The 16,538-nt window shown below is 37.9% G+C and overlaps 2 protein-coding genes across 4 annotated transcripts; both read left to right on the top strand.

The window, feature by feature from the left end:
- Positions 1–1,098: 1,098 nt before the first annotated feature.
- LOC134826536 (uncharacterized) lies at positions 1,099–5,764 on the top strand. 2 transcript variants are annotated; one of them, XM_063838931.1, is made up of 10 exons: positions 1,099–1,226; positions 2,425–2,536; positions 3,168–3,278; positions 3,465–3,613; positions 3,708–4,103; positions 4,260–4,359; positions 4,556–4,666; positions 4,971–5,119; positions 5,279–5,361; positions 5,513–5,764. In XM_063838931.1, the coding sequence occupies exons 1-9, from the start codon at positions 1,172–1,174 to the stop codon at positions 5,356–5,358; spliced, it is 1,263 nt and encodes a 420-aa protein (XP_063695001.1). In that variant the 5' UTR covers positions 1,099–1,171; the 3' UTR covers positions 5,359–5,361; positions 5,513–5,764. The 2 variants fall into 2 exon arrangements, with proteins under 2 accessions (XP_063695001.1, XP_063695002.1); XM_063838932.1 differs by having other exon boundaries at positions 5,279–5,366.
- A 4,563-nt stretch (positions 5,765–10,327) lies between these two features.
- On the top strand, positions 10,328–16,235 carry LOC134826540 (uncharacterized). 2 transcript variants are annotated; one of them, XM_063838937.1, is made up of 8 exons: positions 10,328–10,383; positions 12,929–13,198; positions 13,675–13,914; positions 14,090–14,189; positions 14,357–14,467; positions 15,447–15,595; positions 15,750–15,832; positions 15,984–16,235. In XM_063838937.1, exons 1-7 carry the CDS (start codon positions 10,329–10,331, stop codon positions 15,827–15,829), a joined length of 1,005 nt encoding a protein of 334 aa, XP_063695007.1. In that variant the 5' UTR covers position 10,328; the 3' UTR covers positions 15,830–15,832; positions 15,984–16,235. The 2 variants fall into 2 exon arrangements, with proteins under 2 accessions (XP_063695007.1, XP_063695005.1); XM_063838935.1 differs by having other exon boundaries at positions 15,750–15,837.
- Positions 16,236–16,538: the final 303 nt, after the last annotated feature.

Below are 16,538 nucleotides of genomic sequence, written 5' to 3'. Positions count from 1 at the left end.
AATAAGCGTCCTAAAATACATCGACATTCGACTTGAGTCACTAATTTCATATCCAGATCCTCAGAAAACAGGATGTTTAGGCGATTGATTTAATGGAAGCACACCATTTTCAATTATTTACAATTAAAATTTTACATAACATAAGCTGATTTCAAATTTACAGACTATTAGAATTTTGAGTACATACTTCAACTGGAACATTTATGAGAAGCAATAAAATTACAAAATTTATCAACGATGGAACTGTACCAATTTTGTTAAAGCTAAGACAAACACAATTTGATTTTATCAACCTACGATTCAACAAACTTGACTTAGTCGTAACTTGTAGTCGTAAGTACCGACCTCCGACCGACCGACCAGCCTTGCCTGTTCTATGACCGAATTATTAATGTGGTGAGGCCATTTTTCTGGAGTATGTGTCAAGCGTGTATAAACTATAAACCGTGTGCCAGTATATGTCGGCCACTGGAAAGATGGCTAAATGTAGCACACCAACTCTCTGTCATTCCTCAAGGGGCTTTTTAACTGGCTCAGACTCAGCCCTAACTTGCACCGCATCACTAATGTTCTCAATTGAGATTTGAGAGCATACTAATATTGAGACAGTATATATATATACGATAGGGAGGTGATGATCCGATTTAGTTTTACAAATGAGTAGCTCAGTTCTTGATCTAGCTCATTTCTCAAACTCTAAGACTGAAGACCTACTGGATTTATCATTCTTTAACTTACTCACTTTGATGCATAGACCAATCGTAAGATTTCAGCTGAATCAAAACTTTTGGGATACAAATTGCGAAGAAATTCCTTATTTTCGCTATTTCCCCAACAAAATTATTTGACAAAATCCACATATTATTCATCGAAATTGGAGCATACAGGAATTACTTATTTAATTGATGTCACACACGACTATTATACATAATTCCATGATCATACGGCTGAGTAAGATCACGCCTACCCACCAAGTGTTACTAAGTAAAAGAGTCCAATCTGAGTCTGACGCATGACTTTGTACATGAGTCACATACTGTGATTATACAATCTAGACTGACTTACTTTGATGAGAAATTATCGTTCAAGCAATATACTTAGCGGGAAGGAAATTCATTTTCAGTGATTTTACGATCGTTTTTCCTAGCTTCCTGTTCAAATATAAGTTAAGATGACAAGCCTCCATATTATCATTGGTCTTGGACTCCTCGGACTCTGCTCAAGCGGTAAGCTAAAAATATCAATTAAATTCTAATTTTCAGTTTTTATACTTTTGAGCCTGTGGGGTCTATTTTCTAAACTTCAATAATATAATCATTTGGATTATACTTTACTGGGCGGCGATTTTTCGCCAGGCTATGTTTATGAACATAATAGCCTGGGGTCCCCAGGTAAGATTATACTCGACTATCACGTGACTTACTTAAATTAAACACGCTCTCTAGATGGCCCTGGGTTGCTCTAACCAGAGCCCTCTCGCTTGCAGTGAAACAAGCGCGTCACGCGGTACGCGTATACACATGGCTATGAGAAGGCCCTGGGGACTATTCAAAACCCCATGGCCCTCTATTTTGATGTAAACAGGCTGCTATCCTGTTTCCTATTGCTGTAAATTACTTAACGGGTGATATCTCGTCAGTGGAGCATATTAACCCTATGTCATGGGGGTGATTCGGAAATACATCGATTCGGGTTGGTTTCAACTGTCGGGGCCCTTTTAGAAAAATCTCGAAGATCGAGTGTAGAGTGATTTAGCACGCTCGACACGAAATCATAGTCTTATTTTTCTTAATATCTAATTTTGACTCAAAATCAAGGTCGCCCGAAAACTAAGGTACTGAGGTAGGATGTTAGGATGTATTTCAAAGAATAAGATACCTAGTACAACAGCTAAAACTATAAAATATATTGTATGCTAATTGCTACGTTCCTTGAGTTGGTCCTTCAAGAATTCAGGCCAGTTCTTGGCAGGTAGCGGGATCAATTTAGTTATTTTCTTGCAGCAATTTAATTTCTTCTGATAAATAACGTCAATTAATCATACTTATTGCGTTCAATAATAATTAGTTCGTTTTCATACAATTACACATGATTTACGATGAAGCATTAGCATAGGTCATGAGTTGACAGCATGCAATGATGGCATAGTAGGCAAACGACAGGAAAACAGCAAAGTAATCGAAATACATGTTCAGAATTAGTGCACCATAGGATTATGAATACATATATTAGCCTTATATTAAATTCACGAACAATGAGTTGTTGAGTTTGACTACAGTAATAGAGTATAGAAAACATTCCAAAAGCCAATCCATTTAGTGCGCACATCATTTTTAACTTAATATGATTTCGGATATTCATTTTTTTCTCATTCAGTTTATAATATTATTTTTTACTTGATTATTATTAATTTTCCAACTTCAGCTCCAATTGATGCCACATCAGGAGAGAGTTACCCTTTAAATAGAGCACTGAAGGTCGGGGACGTCATTTCGGCTTGGGGAATCTACGTGGATGACACTACAGAAAAATTCAAGTAGGTATCTAATATTTATAGTATGTTCTAAAGTTGACGAAATCTCACCGGCAAATTCAGTTCACAAATGGAGTTGAAAACTTGCGATTTTTAGCAAGGTTGTAGGAAAAAAATGCACCTGTTATAGCATTCTTAGAATTTTGATTTAGATCTTTTACAATAAACGTCGGAAGTGAGGAAAAATTTGCGATAGAATAACGCGCGTTATCTTTCTTTATGATGACTAGCTCACATTTACGCTCACGCCACGATCCTATTTCATATTTATAACTTTGATTGTGATTGATATTTTGAAACGGTAAAAAGTATCGTTTACCATTTATGGAATATTTTAAAATTAAACTTCGTTGTCATTGCCTAATGAAATTCCAAACATTTTACATTACGGAGCTAAATAATGTAAAGAAACTAAAACATAACTAATTTTAAATTTCCTCGAATAAAGGTTTCAACTATACATACAACTATGTATAGTGAGTTTTTACTTTTAGTATTTTATACTAAATTGCGGGTTTTTAGTATGACTTAGATCAGTTAATGTTTTAGCTATCATCCACTGCAAACAATTTTTCAAAGATAAGTGGCAAACCCATTTTTTAAATTCTGTTCGAATCAACGCAAATAATTTCAGTGTCAATATTATCGGTGATGATGTCAACATTCTCCATGTGGACTTTAGACCATTCATTGACACGATTGTACTAAACAACAATGTTAACGGAGCTTGGCAGGCGGAAGTCAGGTAAAGATTTTTGACATTGATTCGAGAAATTCATTTAAAAATCCATCAAGTGCGCTATTTCTTAAACAAAATATGAAATATGCTAAAAAATAGTATGCTAAATAATTAAGAGATGCATATTATTATTTTGTTAAATATTAAATATTCGCCAACATCTTGATTTCGGTATTAACACGTTATTTTTAGACCAGCGTTCGGAAGAGACACGTTCGTATCTGGCGAAGTCTTCAAAGTCACAATTGAGGTCCTAGATTCGGAATACAAAATCTCCTTCAACGATGAAGAGATTGCTGCTAGATTCCCACAACGAGATGACATTACTCTAGCCAACGCTGGTTCGTGATATTTTTATATTTTCACTAAGTTTTGACATTCAACTAATTCTTGGTCTGTCGGACTTGAAATTCAATATAACGTTTGATACCTCAGTGGCGCTACGAGGGGGAAGCAACGGATTCCAGTGGACAAAGATCGAACTGCCAGCTGATGGAGGATGGTCTGACTTTTCTGATTGGTCTGAGTGCTCGGTTGCATGCGGAGGAGGATCTCAAAGTAGGAGCAGAAGTTGTTCCAACCCTGCCCCAGCAAATGGAGGAGCTGATTGTGATGGAGACGATTCGGAATCTCAAGACTGCAATGCTGACCCTTGCCCCGTTGACGGAGGATGGTCTGATTTTTCGGATTGGTCTGAGTGCTCTGCTGCATGTAACGGAGGATCTCAAAGTAGAAGCAAAAGCTGTTCCAACCCTGCTCCAGCAAATGGAGGGGCCGATTGTGATGGAGATGATTCAGAATCCCAAGACTGCAACACTGATCCCTGTCTAGGTAACATTAAATGCTTGTCTTTATGCCTGCGTCTCTGACACTGATATCATTTTAATCGTTTCAATTTTGATCCTTATCGATGGTCATTTCGAAAGAATAGATAACATTATGACTTGTTGTGCAGATTCAGAAACATAACTCGACTTAATGTTACAGCTGTTGGAGGACAGAGGTACATTCTGGCTAGACCATTGGCAGTAGGTGATATCATCGAAGCTTGGGGGATCTACAAAGATATTACTACGGTCAAATTCAAGTACGTTCCCTTGTGCTGATTCATCATTCATGACGTTCCTTGTGCTGATTCATGAGTATTTGCAAAAGAATTGAAGTCTAAATATGAATTGTTTGGCAATGAATAAATGTTTTCATATCATGCGAGCATGACCCAAAATTATTTTTGTATATTATAATGCTGTAAAATCTCAACCACTATATCAATACGTTTTCAGCGTGAACATTCTTGGTGACGAAATCAACCTTCTTCACGTGGACTTCAGACCTTACATTGACACAGTCGTTCTGAACAACAACGTCAACGGGGCATGGCAGGCAGAAGTCAGGTTAATATGATGCCAGCAATTTTAATAACTAGATGCAGATTGAAAGCCTTTGCCATTTAACTGTTTATACACGATTTTAAATGTTGTAATATTATTTCTATTATAGGCAGCAGTCGACGTTAAACTTAAAGATTTGTTGGATTTCAATAAATATTATTTTATTTTTGTAGCATAATCCAGCTACTCTAGAGTTTCTTGGTATGATGATTGACGGTGTATTAAGAAGATTATGTACTAAAATTTCGTCGTAAGCAAAATTTCCAATCAAATGATATACTGAATACACTTAACGCTATATTTTCAGGCCTGCGTTCAGCAGGGATAATTTCGGAGCTGACGAGATGTTTAAGGTTACGATTGAGGTCCTAGATGCGGAATACAAAATCTCCTTCAACGATGAAGAGATCGCTGCTAGATTCCCTCAACGGGATGAAATTTCTTTGGCTACTGCTGGTTTGCGAAAATTGTATTTTCTGAGCAAACTAATTGTTTCAATATTCTGGTGATTCATTTAAATTCATGTTCGGAGGACTATACAATTACAAAGTTTCTAAAAGCTGGCTATTAATACCAAACAGAATTGGTAAATTGATATAAAAAGTACAATTTCAGTGGCTCTCTTTGGCGGCAGTAACGGTTTCCAATGGACAAACCTCAACTTGCCCAAAGCACTGGAGGCAGTTGCATTTTAAGTGGTTAAGTACAAGTTTAAGTTATTCGCTTGCGTTTTTTACCCCAATCTTTCATTTATAGAAATAAATTATAAAATTTTCAGATATATGGCGAAGTAATAACTATAAGTATTCATTGCGTACTGATTATTGAATTAACAAATATAATTCTCAGGCCTGACCAGATAACCTAAAGATTGGTAATTAAAGGATAATGTGTATGATACTGAGAACTACTTCCTTTAACAGACTGTTCTTTTTTATTGGCTGAAGCCGATCTTTATAATCATCAAAAGTAAAATGCACATTTTCTGATTTTCAATTATAAAAGCATGTTATTGTTTGGAATTCAACTTTTTGAACCTTGATTATTGTGCAATTTCAGAACAGATTTCGGTTATTTTATTTTATTTTTCTGTTCCGCCAATACATGTTTGATTTGTTCCATATTTAACCCAAAAATAATCACTCGATTTTATCAAGACAAAAGAATGTTCAGAATTCAAGTATGAAAATATTTTATAGTTGTAACTACTTTAACTACAATCGCTGTAGTAATTAAACTGCACTGTGTTTATTATGGGACGGTGTAAACTATTATGTGTCCCAATAAATTATAATAGAGTAGTAGCAACTCAACTCATGACGAGATATCATCATTAGAAACAATAACACTTAAAAACTAGCTCTAATCTGTAGACTAAATCTAAACCCTACACGGACTATAACATAATTAACAGAACATACCAGCGGTAACGAGGTCTACAGATGCCCGGTACTCCTCCCTTTAGATTTAGTCTACAGATCTGACAATAGACATGTTACCGTAACCCGTTTATTTAATCATTAAATTACACCGACAATGAAGTCGATCGCTCGCTATATTCCATTTTTTCACGATTGATGCGATAAACCACAACAACAAAAATTAACTTAGTTGTAATTAATCAAACATCACGAATAAGAAAAATGAATGTGTTGACTATTAAAAGTTAAAAATTTAATTTGAACCGAACAACACTAAATCAACAAACATGGTCTCCAACAGTCGTCATCAGCTCTGCAGCCAAATGAATATTTTTGTATAACGCCTTTTTATATCTCTACTATAATTCAAAGAATTGTTTTTGTTGTATGTACGACCGCCCACGTGCAAATAGATAACAAATAGGTAGTTGCATAATAACCATAGTAACGAGGATTGTTACACGCACGTGCACGTGCAATGATTGTTTCAACGTCATTTTGATCGGTTTTGTTGATATTACGCTGTGTTTAGTACGAGCAACATTTAAATCAGCTGTATCTTTGGTTGTGACGGATATTTTTTGACGCGATAAAAACTGACTGCCAAAGAAATAGAAAACTACTAGATTCATCCCTGTTACCACGGGCTTTCTAGTATATATATAAACAAAAGCTGTAAAATACAGATAGTAAACAAAGTAAACATTTCTGTCCCCTAATCTTTCTCAAACAAAACGCCTTTTTTTTAATTATATTCTTATCAACCCAACAAGTTCAGTTTTAACATTTGGACACGACACAGCTAAATTTGATCATTCATTAACAGTGTTAAAAAATGTCATGTGTTTTTCGTATGGCGTGTTAATTTAACACGGCCATACGAAAAACACCATCATTCCTGCACTCTGTAATTAAATCTGAGCTGCTGATTAGTTGATGGTGCTGCGACCAGCAGTAATCACGACCCCGCTGTGCACCATCAACTAATCACGCACCACAATCAACTCAACTGAACGGACTTCAAATGCGGTGCATTAGCTATTAGAGACCGCAAACTCGCATTAAGGTCAAATATTCTAGTGTTAGTCCGGGATAGTACCACCCTTACTTTTCCCATGAAAATATCGTTGTAGAGGGAGGGATTAATCACAGAGTTGATGGGTAGAATCACCATAGAGAAGATTGAATACCATGGTGTAGCATCAAGGATCTCTAGATAATGAAACTTGCAGATAATGATAGACGGAACCCAGCAGAGAAAGTCTGTAACGATTATGAAAGAAATCCTTTGGTTCATTCTCCTGTTTCTTTGACGAGTCTGTTTATCGTTTCTTCTGGATGACACATTATTTGAAGATCTGGTAGATAGTATGCTGATAATGATGTAATCATGGGCATACTAACAGGGGGTGACCTCACTTAACACTACTAGATAACCTAAAAGCAGATACTGGGCTGAAGTCAGTAGATGAGATAGCTAGACTGATGGAGGACAGAAAGCTGTGGAGAACTGTTGTCAATGGATCTCGGGAATACCACCCGCCTTAAGTCACCCGCCTTAAGTTAAGTCCGTAGAATCCTACTTTTGTTTGAGTTTTCGTGAAATCCTCTGCCAGAGTATCGTGGGAGAACATATCAGAAACCATCCCATCTATTGTATCCCAACTTAAAATTCTATCATCCATGCGTCCGAAGTATTCTTAGAATACTTTTGTGTGAGTTTCTTTGTTAACCAAACCGCTGAATAGTTGAAGTTCATTGTCATATCTTATTCCATTGACGAAGAAATCGTCAAAATATTTCATTATAGGAATGGATGCTACTGTAGCTGATATGACAAGAATGATAAAGTTTCCAGCAATAACTTTGATAGAATTTTTTACAGAAACCCCTCCTGAAATTCTCATTGAGTTCCATATGCCATGAACCCTCATCAAACTCAACACAGTCATTGCCAACAGGGAAAGGTGAGATCTGATTGTGCTTGTGACACCTAGTATGGAGCATTCGCTGCTTGAAAGCCAAGAAGTCTGGTCCTTACAGTACTCCTCACCATGGACTACTCCATCGAATAAAGATACTGCTAAGAGATATGATCCAACTAGGAGATCACCGATACTTATCATGATGACTAATGATTTATTTGTCAGAGCAACCGTCGTTCTACACTTCTTGAATGATGATATGCTGACAATGATTATTGCGAGGTTTGCCTTCAGTACAAGTCCATCAAGTATTGCTTTTGAACATTCATCATTACACTCGTCTGATGAATCTAGGCAATCAATCTTACCATCACATTTACTTGTTCGCGGAATGTAATGTCCAGAAGAATTACACTTGAAATGATTAGTACAGCGTGCTTCATCTGACCCATCCCCACAACCATCCACTAGATCGCACACCTGCGAATAAGAGACGCATCATATTCCATCGTCACAAACACAGATATTGTTTATGTACACGCTGCTTTTGGCCCTTTTGATTTTACAACAAATGTGAGGTACTCATTGTTGATACTGGTTCCTGCTCTGTCTGGAAACTGACCAGGACAGGAATTATACTTAGTGATGTTTTTTAATGGACATCATCTTAAAATAACCGCAATAGCCTTATTTATGATTATCTACAAGTTATCTTTGAGTTGCCGCACCCTGATATAATGTAATACAAGTTGCAGTACGGGTGTAAGGCTGTCAGAATGATGCGGCTGTCAGAATGAAGTTTTTATCAAAAATCAAATTACGTTGTTAGAAACTTTATTTTGGGCATATTAAACAGGTTTGCATATACTAAAAACACAAATAAACACTTCCATCACTGAAAGAAAGGCTAAAAATGATTTATTACTGAAATATTTGGAAATACACTTTCAAATTTTGACATTGCATAAATATGAGGCAGTTTTGTGATCTTGTTGTTAAAGTTATCCCTATAAGACCTGGTACTGGTATATCAAACAACTCTAAAAGAATGCATTCATACCGTAAAACAACAAATTAATTTCACTAGGAGGAAGATTTTTCACATGTCTGCACTTTGAAATTCAATACCTTGTAAAATAGTCAGATAAATCATCATGATTATAGTATTAATTATATGTTAAACTCCGACCTAGTTTTATGGTCAGACATTTTTTTTATCTAGACACTTATTTTACTTCGGTGTATTCCAACAGCCACAATGTTACACAAGTGCAACCAGCCAATTACAGGAAGCCGAAGGATCTTTTTGGCCAGTGACGGTTAAGGTAGTGTGTACCATACTTTCTTCGTCCGAGACTTTGCTGCAATGTGCAGCTCCTCATTTAACCCTCACACCCGATTTCTCGAGTATTCGGCTGAGTAGACCGGGGGGCTGCATAGACCACTCATGATCCTTAGCTGAACGTCGACGACGCTCACCCCACGACCAGGCAGTCAGTGGGTTTCGAACTCGCAACCTAACGATTGTAAGACAGGCGTTCTAACCAACTGCGCTACCTGGCCGTTGCTTTGTGAATAGCCATCGTTTTGTGAATATAATTGAGTTGTCGAAGTAATGGAAAATGCTGGCGTTAGAATTACAGAGCTCATGACTAATTCAGTTAGAAGCTAGTTTGATAAATCACCGTGATTATAGCGCGAATATTAAATATTATGTACCAGCTTAGTCTTACAGCCAGGGTGTTTTTTGTATATACTTATACGTATAAATATAATTGAGTTGCCGAAGTAAAATAAAATCTCACAAGTTTTAATTTCAGGTGGAATATTTTACATGTCTGTTCACTGATGAGGTGATAAATTATAAAATATTGTCCTCACAACTGGCCTATAAGTATAAGCAAAGCCTCACAAAATTCAGAACGTGGCTGTGCTGTTTAGTGTTTATTTAGGTAGCAGCTATGTCCAGTCCGGATGAATCCGTAGTATCTAGATCAGTAAAGAAGGATCTTTTCTCTGACTGTGATCTTTTTAGAGACCATTTATTCCGGACGTCTGAATTTTCAGAAACCATTCTGCGCCTTTTTTCTATTTAATACGTTATTATCCTTTTGTCATTGTTTTTGCTATCAATGTCATGCAATTATTTTTCTACATATTAGGTAATGCTTGAGTGGGGTTCACATATTACTATTAGGTAATCCCTGAGGGACTGACTTACTTTGATGAGAAATTATCGTTCAAGCAATATACTTAGCGGGAATGAAATTCATTTTCAGTGATTTTACGATCGTTTAACCTACTATTTAAATAGTTAAGATGACAAGCCTCCATATCATCATTGGTTTTGGACTCCTCGGACTCTGCTCAAGCGGTAAGCTAAAGATATAAATTAGATTCTAATTTTCACTTTTTGATACTTTTAAGCCTGTGTCAGCAGTGCAGGTGGGTCTATTTTATAAACTTCAATAATATAACGATTTAGATTTTACTTGACTATCACGTGACTTACTTAAACACACTCTCTAGATGGCCCTGGGGACTATTCAAACCCCTATGGCCCTCTATTCTGATGTAAACAGGCTACTATCCTTCAATTGCATCTATCCAAAATCTCCCTACGACGTTGACTAATACTAGCAAATACTCGACACAATAATCAAACAAGAGTCACTGATTAGAGCTCCGAGTCTGAGTCTAGCAGCACCAAACCAACGTACCTACTGACCCTAGATCCTTGTTTATATAAAGCTTGCCCTGGTTAACCAACGTACCTACTGACCCTAGATCCTTGTTTATATAAAGCTTGCCCTGGTTACCCAACGTACCTACTGACCCTAGATCCTTGTTTATATAAAGCTTGACCTGGTTAACCAACGTACCTACTGACCCTAGAGCTTGCCCTGGGGTCAGTTACTGTTTATGAACACAATAGCTTGGGGTCCCCATGTAAGCGAGTCCTTCCCATCTCTGTCTAATTCGCTTTTATTGTCATAAACGTTGTTATTGGATGAGCTTTTCTCGGCTTCTAAAGACAGCTTAACAACTCCTTATTTATCATTAGATAGCGACTATTCCCCCCCCCCCCCCCCCACTGCTCCCGTTTCTTCTCCTGTATCTGGTTAACTTCAAACAGCTTAACAATCCCTCCGATCGTGAGATCCCTGCTTATCTATCCCTGCGAGATCCCTGCTTGTCATTGTCGTTAACGTTATCAATTAAACAAACTCAAACCTTTGACCGTTAAAAAAATTTCCAGTAACCAACCCTGTTTCTCATTGTCATAAAGTCAAATTAACCTATCAAATATACAGGCTTGAACCTTTGACCGTCAAATTGTCTTAAAGTTAAACAAATAGTAAAGAATAAATAAAAACTTAGACCAACTTCCTTATGTAGTCAAGTCATGTGATCTGGAGTGATTCGGTATCAGCGTTCAAAAATAATTAAAACAAGAAATGCGGCCGCTTTTTTTTGTGCACATGGCCGCTCAATTTCCCGATCCGTGATAGCGTATTTTATCATTTTCTATACAACCTGGGGACCCCAGTTTTTACTGTTTTGTGTTTATAAGTATGCAGATATGGCGAAGTGACAGGCCGAGCGCCACCAAGTTAATATAATTCCATATTGAATTTGAAAATCGTGTATATTTTTAAAAACCATATGCTTATTGTTTATGCAACCTGACACCCGACACGGATGTGTGCAAAATAGTATAAGTAACTCAAAATAATAATAGTATGCTATCAATTAGTGCCTAGTGGGATATGTACATGGTGAAATTAACAATGTACTTGGTCAGTTCAGCGCCGCGCGCCAACAATTAGCTAATTCGGATTATTCCGCAAAATAACTTTGCGCAGGCAGTCACGTGGGCGATTACAGTGTGTGCAGGCACGTACGGTCGCACGCTCGCAGGTACGGTCGCAAAGCTACCATATACAAAAAAAAAACCTCGTTCGCTAACCCTTGTCCTTGACTCTTTTGTGCCTTCGGCACTTTGAGTCATGGATCGGGAAAAAATTGGTGATATTATTCATATTATGTAAAAACTACTATAGTGCCAATATACCAGAGTAACTTGTACTTCGCCGCAATAATGTCACCTTTAGATTTGCCGCTGTGGCCGGTCGCGGCGCTGTGGCGGTACTGTGGCGGTACTGTGGCGGTACTGTGGCGGTACTGTGGCGGTACTGTGGCGGTACTGTGGCGGTACTGTGGCGGTACTGTGGCGGTACTGTGGCGGTACTGTGGCGGTACTGTGGCGGTACTGTGGCGGTACTGTGGCGGTACTGTGGCGGTACTGTGGCGGTACTGTGGCGGTACTGTGGCGGTACTGTGGCGGTACTGTGGCGGTACTGTGGCGGTACTGTGGCGGTACTGTGGCGGTACTGTGGCGGTACTGTGGCGGTACTGTGGCGGTACTGTGGCGGTACTGTGGCGGTACTGTGGCGGTACTGTGGCGGTACTGTGGCGGTACTGTGGCGGTACTGTGGCGGTACTGTGGCGGTACTGTGGCGGTACTGTGGCGGTACTGTGGCGGTACTGTGGCGGTACTGTGGCGGTACTTTGGCGGTACTGTGGCGGTACTGTGGCGGTACTGTGGCGGTACTGTGGCGGTACTGTGGCGGTACTGTGGCGGTACTGTGGCGGTACTGTGGCGGTACTGTGGCGGTACTGTGGCGGTACTGTGGCGGTACTGTGGCGGTACTGTGGCGGTACTGTGGCGGTACTGTGGCGGTACTGTGGCGGCGCTGTGGCGGCGCTGTGGCGGCACTAGATAGTTTCGAAAATACCCAATCCCACATCCACAAGTACTCGAGATATACAGCTAATATTTGTTTTCTTTTTATTGTAGCTGCTTTCTGTGTTGGAGAATATTTCATTTAGTCGACTATTAACAGCTTACCTAGTAGGATCCCCATTTCCAATAAAGAAAAACAGTACAAGTAAATGGAACTGGGCTCATGATGGTATAACTAATAACGGGGTCCTTGAGTTGCTTGGTGACGGGGCTGTAAAGTTTAACAATGGTAGAAGACAGGGTAGTTGGGGACTCAGAGACTGTGGCAGAATCCTTGGTACCACCTTTTACGGTCGTTATCATGAGCTGAGGTACGAAGATGGGATAGCGACCCTGGTAATCCCCAAGAGATCCCCTCCCAGCATTATGACACTGATATCAGGTATTGATCAAATCTTTTCCACCCTGTAGTACTTTAAGCATTTTACCAGATTACAGTATATCATTAAATAACAGGTATTGTGATTCACTCATAGCCACAAGGTTCGGTTTAGTAAATTAAGTTTGACGACTCAGTGGCTTATACCTCTGAAATGTGTTTTACAAAAAGTACGCATGGAGATCGTTATTAGTAAGCAATGTTTATTACAGATCACACTCTCATTCCTTCCTCTCTAAACACACACTCTAAATACCTAACATTCTTTAATATACCCAACTCATATATTTTGTATCTTTATATAATGCATAGCTGTTGTCAATGTTATATCAAAATCACTACAGTGATCAAAATAAATACAATGATGACAATGATGACAATGATTACAATGATCATTACAATTTTATGTTTATAACACAGATATAAATTATTGTCACTCATTAGCATATTAACCCTATGTTGTTCCAACCCTACCCCAGCAAATGGAGGGGCTGATTGTGATGGAGACGATTCTGAATCTCAAGACTGTAATGCTGACCCTTGCCCCGTTGACGGAGGATGGTCTGACTTTTCGGATTGGTCTGAGTGCTCTGCTGCATGCGGAGGAGGATCTCAAAGTAGAAGCAAAAGTTGTTCCAACCCTGCTCCAGCAGATGGAGGGGCCGATTGTGATGGAGATGATTCAGAATCCCAAGACTGCAACACTGATCCCTGTCTAGGTAACATTAAGTGCTTGTCTTCATTAGACCTGCGTCTCTGACACCGTTATCATTTTAATCGTTTTAATTTTGATCCTTATCGATGGTCATTTCGAAAGAAAAGATAACATTATGACTTGTCATCACGACAATTTGTCGTGCAGATTTAGAAATATAACTCGACTTAATGTTACAGCTATTGGAGGACAGAGGTACATTCTGGCCAGACCATTGGCAGTAGGTGATATCATCGAAGCTTGGGGGATCTTCAAAGATATTACTACGGTCAAATTCAAGTACGTTCCCTTGTGCTGATTCATGAGTATTTGCAAAAGAATTGAAGTCTAAATATGAATCGTTTGGCAATGAATAAATGTTTTTATATCATGCGAGCATGACACAAAATTATGTTTGTGTATTATAATGCTGTAAAATCTCACCCACGATATCAATACGTTTTCAGCGTGAACATTCTTGGTGACGAAATCAACCTACTTCATGTGGACTTTAGACCTTACATTGACACAATCGTTCTGAACAACAACGTCAACGGGGCTTGGCAGAGAAACATCAGGTAAATGATGCCAGCAATTCTAATAACTAGGTGCAGATTGAAAGCCTTTACCATTTAAGGCCAGAGGGGGGGGGGTAAAATTGGTTTTTCCGGTTTTCACATATTTGATCAGAGCTGTTGCAGACAAACAAGAAGAAAAAAACCGGACCGAAATCTGACCTTGCGTTTTTAAGATATCGCGCGCCAAATATTGAGGTTTACATGTAATTACATGTAAAACTTTAACTTAAACTGTAAAAAGTTAAAAGTCCCTTAGTTGAGAATACTGGACACACCCAGAAGCTGAAACTTGGCACAGTTGTTCCTTGGGCTGTCACCCACAATTCTATTGTACAAAATTTTGATATTTGCCTCTGTTCTCGAAATATGAGGTTAACTTTACCCCAAATTCGACAATTTTTCGAAAAGTGTCGAATTTGGGGTAAAGTTAACCTCATATTTCGAGAACAGAGGCAAATATAAAATTTTGTACAATAGAATTGTGGGTGACAGCCCAAGGAACAACTGTGCCAAGTTTCAGCTTCTGGGTGTGGCCAGTATTCTCAACTAAGGGACTTTTAACTTTTTACAGTTTAAGTTAAAGTTGTACATGTAATTACATGTAAACCTCAATATTTGGCGCGCGATATCTTAAAAACGCAAGGTCAGATTTCGGTCCGGGTTTTTTCTTCTTGTTTGTCTCCAGCAGCTCTGATCAAATATGTGAAAACTGGAAAAACCAATTTTACCCCCCCCCCCCCCCCTCTGGCCTTAACTGTTTAATCAAGATTTCAAATATTGAAATAGTATTTCTATTAGTATTATAGGCAGCATTTTTTTAAATAAATACTATTTTATTTTTGTAGCATAATCCAGCTACTCTAGAGTTTCTTGGTATGATGATTGACGGTGTATTACGAATATTATGTACTAAAATTTCGTCGTAAGCAAAATTTCCAATCGAATGATATACTGAATACACTTAACGCTATATTTTCAGGCCTGCGTTCAGCAGGGATAATTTCGGAGCTGATGAGATGTTTAAGGTTACGATTGAGGTCCTAGATGCGGAATACAAAATATCCTTCAATGATGAAGAGATCGCTGCTAGATTCCCTCAACGAGATGACATTTCTTTGGCTACTGCTGGTTTGCGAAAATTGTATTTTCTGAGCAAACTAATTTTTTTCAATATTCTGGTGATTCATTTTAATTCATGTTCGTAGGACTATACAAAGTTTTTAAAAGCTGGTTATTAATACCAAACAGAATTGGTAAATTGATATAAAAAGTACAATTTCAGTGGCTCTCATTGGCGGCAGTAACGGTTTCCAATGGACAAACCTCAACTTGCCCAAAGCACTGGAGGCGGTTGCAGTTTAAGTGGTTAAGTACGAGTTTAAGTTATTCGCTTGCGTTTGTTACCCCAATCTTTCATTTATAGAAATAAATTATAATTTTTTCAGATATATGGCGAAATAATAACTATAAGTATTCATTGCGTACTGATTATTCAATTAACAAATATAATTCTCAGGCCTGACCAGATGACCTAAAGATTGGTATTTAAAGGATAATGTGTATGATACTGAGAACTACTTCCTTTAACAGACTGTTCTTTTTTATTGGCTGAAGCCGATCTTTATAATCATCAAAAATAAAATGCAAATTTTCTGGTTTTCAATTATAAAAGCAAGTTATTGTTTGGAATTCAACTTTTTGAACTTTGATTATTGTGCAATTTCGGAACAGATTTCGGTTATTTCATTTTATTTTTCTGTTCCGCCAATACATGTTTGATTTGTTCCATATTTAACCCAAAAATAATAACTCAACTATATCAAGACAAAAGAATGATCAGAATTCAAGTACACAAATATTTAGTTGTAACTACTTGTGTTGTTTAGTTGTAACTACTGTGTTTATTATGGGACGGTGTAAACTATTATGTGTCCCAATAAATTATAATAGAGTAGTAGCAACTCAACTCATGACAAGATATCATCATTAGAAACAATAACACTTAAAAACTAGATCTAATCTGTAGACTAAATCTAAATCCTACACGGACTATAACACAATTAACAGAACA

This window comes from Bolinopsis microptera, chromosome 2 (assembly GCF_026151205.1).
Source record: "Bolinopsis microptera isolate Bmic1 chromosome 2, MBARI_Bmic_1.0, whole genome shotgun sequence".
In the NCBI taxonomy this organism is placed as follows: Eukaryota; Metazoa; Ctenophora; class Tentaculata; order Lobata; family Bolinopsidae; genus Bolinopsis; species Bolinopsis microptera.
This window is presented reverse-complemented; position numbering and strand designations above follow the sequence as displayed.